The 12483-nt window shown below is 40.0% G+C and overlaps 1 protein-coding gene and 1 long non-coding RNA gene across 2 annotated transcripts in view; one reads left to right on the top strand and one right to left on the bottom strand.

Annotated features, from left to right (window-relative positions):
* Positions 1-2137, top strand: part of LOC109922157 (guanine nucleotide-binding protein G(I)/G(S)/G(O) subunit gamma-4) — a 32469-nt gene extending 30332 nt beyond the window's left edge. The window contains exon 3 of the mRNA XM_020522276.2: positions 1340-2137. Within this exon, the coding sequence (XP_020377865.1) occupies positions 1340-1468 (129 nt within the window). The 3' untranslated portion in view covers positions 1469-2137. The remainder of the gene's footprint in view (positions 1-1339) is intronic.
* Positions 1-12483, bottom strand: part of LOC125483217 — a 29106-nt gene that overhangs the window by 15772 nt on the left and 851 nt on the right. Inside the window, exon 2 of the long non-coding RNA XR_007262182.1 lies at positions 1385-1533. This is a non-coding gene — a long non-coding RNA (uncharacterized LOC125483217). The remainder of the gene's footprint in view (positions 1-1384; positions 1534-12483) is intronic.

Below are 12483 nucleotides of genomic sequence, written 5' to 3'. Positions count from 1 at the left end.
ATAGAGGATTGGTGAATGGTCAAGAAGCAGAAAGTAGAAATAACCAAAGTATTTTCAATTTGTGAGGCTGTGACTAGTGGAGCATCGCAAGGAGCAGAGTTAGGGTTCTAGATATTACAAATGAAATTAACATCTCAGATGAAAAAAACCAAGAGTGATGCATTCAGGTTTGCTGATGACACAAAGTTAGGTAGAAATGTAAGCTGCAAGGAAGACTTAGTAACTGCAAATGTATATATAGACAGGGTGAGTGACTGGGCAACAAGGTGATAGATAGTGTATAACATAGTGAAGTGTGAGGTTACTCAATTTGGTAGTAAGAATAGAAAATCAGAGTGTACTTTTAAAGGCATGATACTTCTAAATGTCAATGTTCAGAAGGACATTAGTGTACCTGTACAAGACACACAAAATTAACATGGAGCTACAGCAAGAAATTGAAAAGGCAAATAGCATGTTAGCCTTGATTGCAAGGGGACTGGAATACAAGAATAAATTGCTAAACTATATAGAGTTTTGGTGAGACCATATCTGAAGTACTATCAGGATGTTGTGATCTCTCTAAGAAAACTTATACTTGCCTAGGAGACATGACAGGCAAAGGTTCCCTAGATTGATTCCTGAAATTAGAGGGTTGCCTATGATGAGGCTGAACAAATTGGACCTTAAAAGTTTAGAAAAATGAGAGACGATCTTATTAAACCATGCAAGATTCTGAACAAAGTGGCACGGTCTCAGGATAAGGAGCTAATTGTTTAGGACTGATATGAAGTGAAATTTCTTTATCAACAGATCATTAACCTTTCAAATGATCTACCTCAGAGGGTTGTGGGTGTTCTAATTACCCAGATGCCAGTCCACAGTAAACTACATTGAAGTGGGTCTGGAGTCACATGTAGGCCAGACCAGGTAAGGACAACAAATTTCCTCACATTTAGGAAATTAGTGAGCTAGATAGGATTTCATGTGAATAAACAATGGTTGCATGTTGTAATTAGGCTAGCTCTCTCTCGTAGGTGGTGTTTATTATTTTCACCTGCCATTGTGAGATTCAATTCTGTGTGCCCAGAACATTTGCCTGGGGTTTTGGATTGCTAGTCCACTGACATTACCACTGCACCACCAACTCCTCTGGAATTCATTCAAAGGAAGATGGGCATACCTATACCAGATGGACTCCAGCAGTTTAAATTTAATTAGCCCAGCAAAGGCTTATATACCAAGAACAAATAAAAGAAAAACTATGATAATGAGAGCAGTTCAGCCAGAATCTTCTCTCCCCAGTACATCACTCAGGCAAAACCATTTCTAATACTGGTCTTTCTTTGACATGTTCCAGGTATCAAAGGCATCAGCTGACCTGATGGCTTACTGTGATGCTCACCTTAGGGATGATCCACTCATCGCCCCACTGCCAGCTTCTGAAAACCCATTCAGAGAGAAGAAGTTCTTCTGCGTCATCCTCTGATAGATATCAGTTGGATTTGGGGAGAACAGGGCGGGGGGTGTGGAGTGAAGCAAGAACCACTGGGTCTAAACAGAAGATCACAGGTGTTGGAATTGTCACATGTGCATGCTGTAATTTTTGCTCCAGTTCTAGGGGAATGAACCTTACTGAGTGTTTTACGTTTACTATAGTTGTGACAACACAGACTTGTTTCAATTGCACAATCATAAAGGATTTAACAGTAACTTCACTTTTTAAAAGAAGCATAAGTATTTAGATGACTTTTTCTAACTAGAGTGTTTCTTGTTTTGTATGTTAAATATAAAACGTTATAAGCACAATTGCCTGGTGGCAGCAAGTACTGGCTTTAGAGGGAAGCTATGTATGTCCATTCTATTTTTACAGATTATACAGTGGAGACTGAACAACATATTAAATGTGCATGCAAAGAGAAAAAGTACACAAAGCATATGTTCAAAAATATTTACTATGAAGTCGAACTATCATTCAGTAACAAAAGTAACATTTTAGGGGAAAAATGCTCTTAAGGATAAACCTAATACATTTCAGCTAATCTGACCATGTTATTGACATGCTTCCTAATCTAACACTGCCGTAACTAAAACAGAATAAATGCAAATATTAAATAAGCCAGGGCATGAATGCATGTCTGTAACTTAATATTTGTAGCACAGGATTAGATCATTCAACACAATTAGTTCATATTTGTGTTTATGCTCCTAGTAGGCCCCCTCCCATTTTACTTCACCTGTCAGCGTTTCCATCTACTCCTTTCTCCCTCATGTACTTTTGCAGATTCTACTTAAATATATCTACATTATTCACATCAGATACTCCTTGATAGTTTGTTTTACATTCTAACTTCTTTTAGCTAAAGACATTTCTTCTGAATTTTCAAGTGGATCTATCAGTGCTTATCTTAAATTCAGTCAACAGTTTTGGTCTTCTCTATGTCTATCTGACGAACCTTCTGATTATTTTGGATACTTATTATCAGGTGGGCTCGCTTCCCTAGAGAAGAGAACTCCAGCCTGTTCAGCCTTTCCCCAGAGTTAGAATTAGACAATTTCAAGCTTGAAATTGAATCAGACTGATGGAACCTTGGTGTCACATCTGATCCAGAGATGAGCCTCTGACCACCATGACTAAGACTACCAGTCTTATTTTATTGCCCAACTCACTCCTGTTTCATTTGCTGCTGAAATCCGCAGCTATGCTTCTGTCACTCTAGGCTTAATTATTTGAAAACTGTCCTATCTGTAGTCCGACTTTGAACCCTTCATAAATTTGAGGTTGTGCGATGTTTTGCTGTGCCTTCACTTGCAGCAAATCCTGCTTAACTATTAGCCCTTTGCTCACTGACCTGTGTTGACTGTTGATTGATTTTAAAATTCACATCCTTGTTTTAAAGTCCCTCCATGGTTTCACTCTTACCAGTATAATTTCCTCCAACCTCACAATCCTCCAAGATTCTTACCCTGCTCCAATTCTGGTCACTTGAGCATTCCTGATTTTAACTGTTCCATAATTTATGTATAATGTATTCAGCTATTAAGACCCCAGCCTCTGGGTATTATTCCATAATCTCTCTTTCACTCTTTCCTTTAATACAGTACATTTCTTGAAATCAGGTTTTGGTAACCTGGCCTAATATCCCCTCCATGTTAAATTCTGTTTGCAAACTCTCCTGTAAAGTGCCTTGCAATATTTTACTACAAACTGTTGTTGATACAATTGTCTCAACTGGGGATTGAACTCAGATAAGCTTTGTCACTCAAATGGATGAGGCTCACCTTTGGATGAGATTGTTATGATCATGTGAGAGAGAGTTCACTTCTGGTTTGAGACATCCCAGCATGTCAGTGTTTAGAAAATCTGCAATTGCTTAAATTCCTTCTATTACATTGGGGAGACAGTTTCTAATAATTTCTGTCCAGTGCATCCTTTATAGTTATAGTACACTAAAGCAGGGCGAGAGCTTTGTGATATGGAAATTGTTCCAGGAGTGAGCGAAAACTAAACTCAGGAATATTGAAATTGAGGATCAGTTATTTCAGTTTTCTTCGATGATGTGACCATTACCATTCAGATACATTACAAATATCATGAGAATTTAATTAAATGTGAATTTGTGTTGACCATTTTACAATGGAGAAATTGTTGCAAGGAGAGAAGCTGCCCCTTGAAAACACTAAAATTTAATAGAATACATTTCAAAACAGCCAATAAACAGCATACAATTGTAAAACAATCCCAAAACAAATGATTGCTGTACATTCTGAAGTGGTACAATACTTAACTTCAGGATATCATGATGTGAACAGGCCGTTCAGGCTTTTAAGGTTGTACAGAGAGGAGCAGCAGAACCTTGGCATTTTAAGATAATGAAATCATCTTAAATGATTTTCAAATGATCCATGTTCATACAGGAAAGTGCGCACCCTATCTCACTTTATAATTATATTTTGAATCAGTCTTGATGCTATGTTATATAAGAATTAATTAAGAAAAGTGGCCAAGTCTTGGGTCAAAGTAGGTTTTAAGGAGCATTTTAGTTAGGCAGGTAGACAGAAAGTTTTAAGAAACAAATTGTGAACCTTACGGCCTAGACATCTGAAAGCATGACTGCCACTACGGCCAGATTCATAGGAATGCTAAGTTCACTAGGTTATTGGGATTCAGGCTACAGTGACGAAGGAGTGATGAGGCCAAGAATTTAAATATTTGAATAAGAATTTTAAATCCAAAACAAAAGAAAAAACTGTGGATCTTAAAGCAAAACAGACATTGTTGGAGAAACTCAGCAGGTCTGGCATTCTGAAAAGGGGTCGCTGGACTGGAAATGTCAACTCTGATTTTTCTCCACAGATGCTGCCACACCTACTGAGTTTCTCAAGCAATTTCTGTTTTTGTTTTTGTTTTAAATCCAAGGTTGTGAAGGACAGATATAGGGCAAGATGTTCAGAGAGAGACTATAAGATATAGGAGCAGAACTAGGCCATCGTCAAATCAAGTCTGCTCCACTATTCAGCCGTGGCTGATGATACTTCTCAACCCCATTCTCCTGCCTTCTCCTTGTAACCTTTGATCCCCATGGCTAATCAAGAACCTCTCTATCTCTGTCTTAAGTACACTCCATGATTTGGCCTCTACAACCTTCTACAGCAAGAGTTCCACAGATTGACCACCCTCTGGCTGAGAAATTCCTCATCATCTCAATTCTAAAGCGTTCTCCCTTCACTTTGAGGCTGTGCACCTAGGTTGTAGTCTCTCTTACTCATGGAAACATCTTCTCCATGTCCACTGTATTTAGGCCTCCTAGTATTCTGTAAGTTTCAATGACATCCCTCTCATCCTTCTAAACTCCATTGAGTACAGACCCAGAGTTCTCAACTGCTCTTCAAGTTGTTCACTCTTGGGATCATTCTTGTCAACCTCCTCTGGACCCCATCCATGGCCAGAATATTGTTGCTTAGATACAGAGTCCAAAACTGCTTAGCATATTCCAAATCCAGTCTGATGAGAGACTTTTATAAATTTTCAGTGGCACATCACTGCTCTTGTATTCTAGCCCTCTTGAAATGAATGCTAACACTATATTTACTTTTCTACTGTCAATTGAACCTGCATCTGAACCTTAGGAATCTTTGTTCAGGATTCTCTTAAGTCTCTTTGTGCTCCAGATTTCCAAAGCCTTTCCCCTTTTAGAAAGTAGTCTATGCCTCTATTCTTCCTTCCAAAGTGCATAATCTCGCACTTTCCCACACTGTATTCCATCTGGCATTTCACTCACTCTCCTATCCTGTCTAAGTTCTTCTGCAGTCTCCTGCCTCTTCAACACTACATGTCCCTCAACCTTTCTTTGTGTCATCTGAAAACTTAGCAACAATGCCTTCAGTTCCTTCATCCAGTTCGTTAATGTATATTGAGAATAGTTGTGGTTCCAACACTGGCCCCTGCGAAACTCCACCAGCTGCCATCCTCTAAAATACCCCTTCATCTCCACTCTCTAACTTCTGCCAATGAGCCAATCCTCAATTCATGCCAGTACCCTGCCTCTAACACCATGGGATCTTATCTTACAGAGCAGCCTCCTATATGGCACCTTGTCAAAGGCTTCTGAAAATCTAAATAGATCACGTCTAGTGGCTCTCCTTTGCCTAACTTGCTCGTTACGTCCTCAAAGAATTCTGACCGGTTTGTCAGGCATGACCTCCCCTTGAGAAAGCCATGCTGTTTTAGCCCTATTTTACCACACCTTTCCAAGTACTTTGCAGTCTCATCCTTAATAATGGATTCTCTGAAATCTTACCAACAACCGAGGTCAGGCTAACTGCCTATAACTTCCTGATTTCTGTCTCTCTCCCTTCTTAAACAGGGATGTTACATTGCCATTTTCCAGCACTCTCCCCGACTCCATTAATTCCTGAAAGATCACCACCAAAACCCCCACAATCTCCTCAGCTATCTTCTTCAGAACTCTGGGGTGTAGTCCATCTGGTCCAGGTGAAATAGAGTCATAGAGGTGGACAGCATGGAAACAGACCTTACAGTCCAACTCGTTCATGCTGACAGATATCCTAAATTAATTGAGTCCCATTTGCCAGAATTTGGCCCATATCCCTCTAAACCCTTCCTATTCATATGTATTTTAAATGCTGTAATTGTACCAGCCTCCACCACCTCCTCTGGCAGCTCATTCCATACACACACCACCCTCTGCACGAAAAGGTTGCCCCGTAGGTCCATTTTAAATCTTTCCTGCCTCACCTTAAACCTATGCCCTCTAACATGGAACACAGAATTGTATAGCACAGGAACGGACCCTTCAGCCAATGATGTTGTGCAAAACATGATGCCAAATTAAACCAATCCATTCTGCCTGCCCTTGGTCCATATCCTTCCAATGATCGTATATTCATGTGCTTATCTAAAAGTCCCTTAAACGCCCCTATCCACCATCCCAGACAGCATATTCCAGACTCCTACCACTCTCCATGTTAAACTTGCCCCTCATATCTCCTTTGAACTTTCCCCCTCTCACCTTAAATGCATGCCCCCTAGTTTTAGAGATATCAACTCTGGGAAAAAGATTCTGACCATCAACCCCATCTATGCATCTCATAAATGTACAGACTTCTTTCCTCTCAGCTTCTGCCACTCCAGAGAAAACAACCCCAGTTTTTCTTGCATCTCCTTATAGCTCATATCTTCTATTTCAGGCAGCATCCTGTTCTGCACCCTTTCCAAAGTCTCCACATCCTTCTTGTAATGTGGCAGCCAGAACTGAACGCAACTGAATGTCAGTTTTGAACTCCCCTCCCCTGGGGAAATCACGCGGGGTATTCACCCTATCCATGTCCCTCATCATTTTATAAACTTCTATAAGGTTACCTCTTAGCATCTGACGATCCAGGGAAAACAGCACCAGTCTATTCAGCCTCTCCCTAAAGCTCAAATCCTCCTACCCTGGCAACATCCTTGTAAATCTTTTCCTAACCCTTTCAAGTTTAACAACAGCTTTCCTACAGCAAGGAGTCCAGGATAGAATGCAGTATTCCAAAAGTGGCCTAAAATAGTGTCCTGTGTAGCCGCAACATGGCCTCCCAATTCCTTTACTCACTGCACTGACCAATATAGGCGAACGTACCAAATGCCTTCTTTACTACCTTTCTACCTGCAATTTCACTTTCAAGGAACTATGAATCTGCACCCAAGGTCTCTTTGTTGGCATCACTTTCCCAGGAACTTACCATTAAGTCCTGCCTGATTTGCCTTTCCAAAGTGCAGCACCTCACATTTATCCAAATTAAACTTCATCTGTCACTCCTCGGTCCATCTGATCCTGGTCCCGTTGTACTCTGAGGTAACCTTCTTTGCTATCCATTACACCACGAATTTTGGTGTCGTCTGCAAACTTACTAACCATGCCTCCTATATTCACATCCAAATCATTTACATAAGTGACAAACAAAAGTGGACCCAGACTGAACCTTGCAACACACCACTTGTCGTGGGCCTTCTGAATCCAAAATGTAACCCTCTACCACCAACCTCTGTCTCCCACCTTCAAGCCAATTTTGTATCCAAATTGCTAGTTCTCCCTTTCTTCCATATGATCTAACCTTGCTAACCAGTTTACCACATGTAACTTTGTCAAACACCTTGCTGAAGTCCATCTAGACAATACCCACTACACTGCCTTCATCGATGTTCTTTGTCACTTCTTCAAAAAACTCAATCAAGTTAGTAAGATACAATTTCCCACACACAAAGCTGTCGACTATCCCCGATCAATCCTTCCCTTTCCAAATTTATGTAAATCCTGTCCCTCAGAATGCCCTCCAACAACCTATCCAACACTGATGTCAGGCTCACCGGTCTATAGCTCCCTCGATTTTCCTTACATTGTTAAATCATGGCAACACATTTGCCAATCACCAGTGTTCTGGCACCTCACCCGTGGCTATTAATGATACAAATATCTCAGCATGGGTCCCAGAAGTCACTTTCCTCGCTTCCCACAAAGTTCTAGGGTACACCTGATCAGGGCCCAAAGATTTATCCACCTTTACATGTTTTAAGGCATCCAGCTCCTCCTCTTCTGTAATAGGGACACTTATCAAGATAGCACTATTTATCCATTTTCAGACCTTTCAGCTTCCCCAGCACCTTCTCCTCAGTAATGGCCACTACACTCACACATGCCTGCTGATTCTGTTGTTTTGGTGTACTGTTGTTGTCTTCCACTGTTACAACTGATGCAAAGTAACAATTCAGTTCCTCCACCATTTCTTAGTTCCTCATTACTACTTCTCCAGCCTAATTTTCCAGAGGTACAATGTTCACTCTTGCCTCACTCTTACCTTTTATATATCTAAAAAAAACTCTTGCTAGCTTCTTTTTATTTACTAGTTACCTCAGCCTCATATTTCATCTTCTCCCCCCTTATTGCATTTTTACTTATCCTCTGATGTTTTTTAAAGGCTTCCCAGTAATCTTCACAATATTGTATGCTTTCTTGTTCACTTTTATGCTGTCCCTGATTTGCCTTGTCAGCCATGGTTGCCTCTTTTAATATAAAGGGTAGCAGATCTAAAACAGATGAGAAGTCACTTCTCTCAAGAGGTCATGAATCTGTGGAATTCATTAACTTATAATGTGATGGATTCCAGGACATTGATTGCGGTGGTAAGGCAGCTCAGTGGTTTAGCACTACTGCCTCACAGCACCAGAGACCTGGATTCGATTCCAATCTCGTGCAACCGTCTGCTTGGAGTATACACGTTCTATCCGTGTCAGTGTGGCTTTTCTCCAGATACTCTGGTTTCCTCCCAGAGTCCAAAGATGTGGATTGGCCCATGGAGTCCAGAGATGTGGAGGTTAGGTGGATTAGCCATGGGAAATGCAGGGTTACAGCAATAGGGTAAGGACTGGGTCTGGATGTGATGCTCTTCGGAGGGTTGGTGTGGACTTGATGGATCGAATGGCCTGCTTCATGAATAAAGTTAAGGAGGAGATGGATAGATTTTTAATTATTAATGGATTGAAGTGTTATGGAGAGTGGGCAGGAACATTGAGTTGAGGCCCAAATGAGATCAGGCATGATCATATTTAAAGGGATAAATTGTCTAACCCTGCTCCCTAAGTTTTTAAACAGTTCATTTACATGGAGGATAATCTGCAGCTGGAGCAAAATGAGGTCAGGATGCTGGACATGGTCTAATGATATTGCAACAAGGAGATACATTGGCTAATGTTCTGGAAACAGGAAATCTAATGGAATATGGGACCTCCTTCCACCATCTGATCATCTGAAATCTTTTTGATCTAAAATCAACAGGAATAAACATATAATATTCAGTAATACATATCTTTCAGTTCTTCAACACGGCCACACTGTGTCTGGATGCTAAATATAAATTGATTAAAAATTAATTTCCATGTTTAACTTTTGATCTGGTGATCATGCATTCAGATAACTGTGTGTCCAGTACTCAGCAAGTCTCACATTATACAAACCCAATTGACTCGCTATCCCTTTGATATATTACAGCTTTGTTTTACACCATTTCTTTCAACCTTTCTAAAAAAAATCCTTTTTGAAGATCTACTTAGAAGTCTTTGCACCTGTTCTTGTTTATAATAGAGATATGTATCTTTACAATACTCAGTGTCTGTTGGCCACTGACTGTATTTGTATGTACCTAGTGCTACGAACAGCCCAGAAACAGACATTTGAAGAAGGATGGGGGAATTCTTTTTGAAGGAAAAACACTGATTCACCAACCTTCTAGTATTGTCTTGGATTCTTTAAGAATGAAAATTTAATGTCTTGTGTACTGCTGTGAGCCACTTAAAAGGAATTGTGTTTTAATTGTTTGACATTGACTGTAGAGACAGGAAACAGATTGTTTGAATGAATGGGGTGGTTAGAATTGGAAGATTCTGTAATGAATTCTCCAGGAATATGTTCAGTTGGAGATGTTAAGCCCTTGCACTGAAACTTTGAAATATGCTCATTCTGAAAATCGCCAGTGGATTATTGGTTATTAAGAAAACACAATTGTCTTTGTTCTTCATTAAAATTGAACCACTTGTGTAAAACTAGTCAGATTATTAATTTCTGGATTTTGCCTTCAGTTCATTGTTCTCCACTTTGGACCAGTCTATCTTGATCTGGCTGATTCCCATTGGTTCATCTGATTAGTTTTTAAATGATTCTAGGACATTCTGTCCACCAAGAGTTCATTCCAGGTCTTGCTCACTCTGCGTGTAAAAGAACTTCCAGATGGCAGACTGAAAATGATCTTTTCCTAGTTTAAGCTTATGTTCTTTTGTCCTATTCTGTTAGGTTTAAAGATCTACCATTTCCATTCCCTTATATCTTCGCATATGATTACCTCACAGGTGTTTCTTCCCAGGCCCAGTTATGATGGACCGCTGATACTGGAGATTGGCCTCATGGACCATCTCTACACTGACTTCAGCCTATCAATGTTCTACCTGTTTCTCAGGGTCAGAATAGACTTTGGACCAGGGACCCAAGATGTGGTCCGATGACAGCATTATACATGTTTGGTGACAAACTCCCAATGTAATTGAATGCTTCAGAAAGAAAGACCTGATAGGAAATGTTTAATACCAAACTACTTCTAACCAGAAATTTAAAAAAAAAGTAATGAGAAGTGACATATTCTCCTTTGATTGTTAAATAGGGAGATGTAAACAATCTCTGTTTCTAATGTTCATAATTATATAATTCTTACCTTTAATTTGTTTTAAAATTGGTTATGCTCCCATGCCTAAATTTCATGTTTACATTTCTAAAGTGCATTTTTTATTAAATGGCCGGAGATTCAATATCCATTTTGTGCTACCTTACAAGCAATGTTTTTTCTATGTTGCACAGGAACTCAAAAATTCCAACAGGCCTTGCACAAGCTAGCCCCTTTATGTTACCATGCAAAAAAAAATTCAAGGGGTCATGCACTTATGACAAAACAACTGCATGGAATGGAAAAATAAAAAGAGTGTATGTTGTTCCCAAAACAAATTTCCACCTCACAGTCTGTTTACCAAATAGAAAATTCACCTTACTGCGACCAGGCAGAGAAGACCCAATGGGGTGACTTGCTTATCCTTAACCTATAAGATAGGGTGGATTTTCAATATCTTTACCAGTTCCAGACTGTCAGCCTAATATCCAATTAAAAATATTCAGAACCATTCAAGGAAGGTCTAGAATGGAATGCAGCTCCCGTCCCAATTGAATGGCAGCCATTTGGAGTTGTTAGGACACCTACAGCAGTCTGCAGGCTAAACATTAATTACTCTTCATAATCGTATTTGGGGACGGCATTACCTTTCATGTAAAGTAAACCTACTACCTGTATCCAATGCAACTAAACTCACACTGTTCATCCGTAACTCCTGTGCTGACTGACCCCTGTTGATGTGCTGCCTTCTTTGAACCACTTCAGTTTCCATTGTGCTGTTGGGGAAAGAATTTCACGATTTTAACCTAGTTATCTGCATAATGAAGGAGTGGCAACAGTTCTAAGTCAGGACTATTTGTGTCTTGGGAGGAACTTTGTGGGTGATGGTAATTCTATGCACCCACTGCACTTATCTTTATAAATGGTGAAGGTATTGCCAAAGAAGCCCTGAAAAAGTTACAGTGCACTCTGTGGATAAAATAGACCCACCAGTGGTGCAGGGAATGATTGTTACATAACGTGGATGTAGGGGAAAGGAGAGAATTGAACATGCCTCAATAGTTTCTGTAATTGAATAGTCTTAGTAGGTCCATGGTCATTGAAAAGTGGCCACTTGAACAGCAAACTTGTGATGACAATGCTTCCTGTGAAAAGAAATCCCTCTCTTTTTGACAAAAATAGATATTGCTAGATAAGCTTAGCAGGTCTGGCAGCATTTGTGGAGAGAAATCAGAATTAACGTTTCGGGTCGAGTGACCCTTCCTCAACTGATAGTAGCTAGAAAAATGTCGATTTATATGCAGAAGATAGGATGGGGGAGTGGTTAAGGAATAAACAATAGATGGGGATAGAGCCCAAACAGAGAGAAGAGCAGTTGGACAGACAGAGGAGTATTTAACAATCTGTCTAGGAGAATGAATAGCTATTAATGGGGACTGTTAGTGTGGCTAACAATGGGTCGTGTGTAATATCAGACTATACGATTATAAGGCCTGGTGTGTGAGTGTTGGGGTAAGGAAATGGTAAAGCTCAAGCCCTAAAGTTGGTGAACTCAATATTGAGTCCAGAAGGCTGCAGAACTCCAAGCAGAAAATGAGGTGTATTCTTCCAGCTTGCATTGAGCTTCGCTGGAGCACTGCAGCAAGCCTGAGAGAGACGTTGGCCTCTCTGTTTTTGATTTGCTGCAGGAAGAGGAGGTAGGGAAGGAAATTGGCAAAGGGAAAAATATGCACAATGAGTTGTAACTATGTAAACAAATTAGTATGTGTTGATTGATCTATTTTTAGAGCTGTATAG

The sequence above is a fragment of the Rhincodon typus genome, chromosome 5 (assembly GCF_021869965.1).
Source record: "Rhincodon typus isolate 14 chromosome 5, sRhiTyp1.1, whole genome shotgun sequence".
NCBI classification, from domain to species: Eukaryota; Metazoa; Chordata; class Chondrichthyes; order Orectolobiformes; family Rhincodontidae; genus Rhincodon; species Rhincodon typus.
This window is presented reverse-complemented; position numbering and strand designations above follow the sequence as displayed.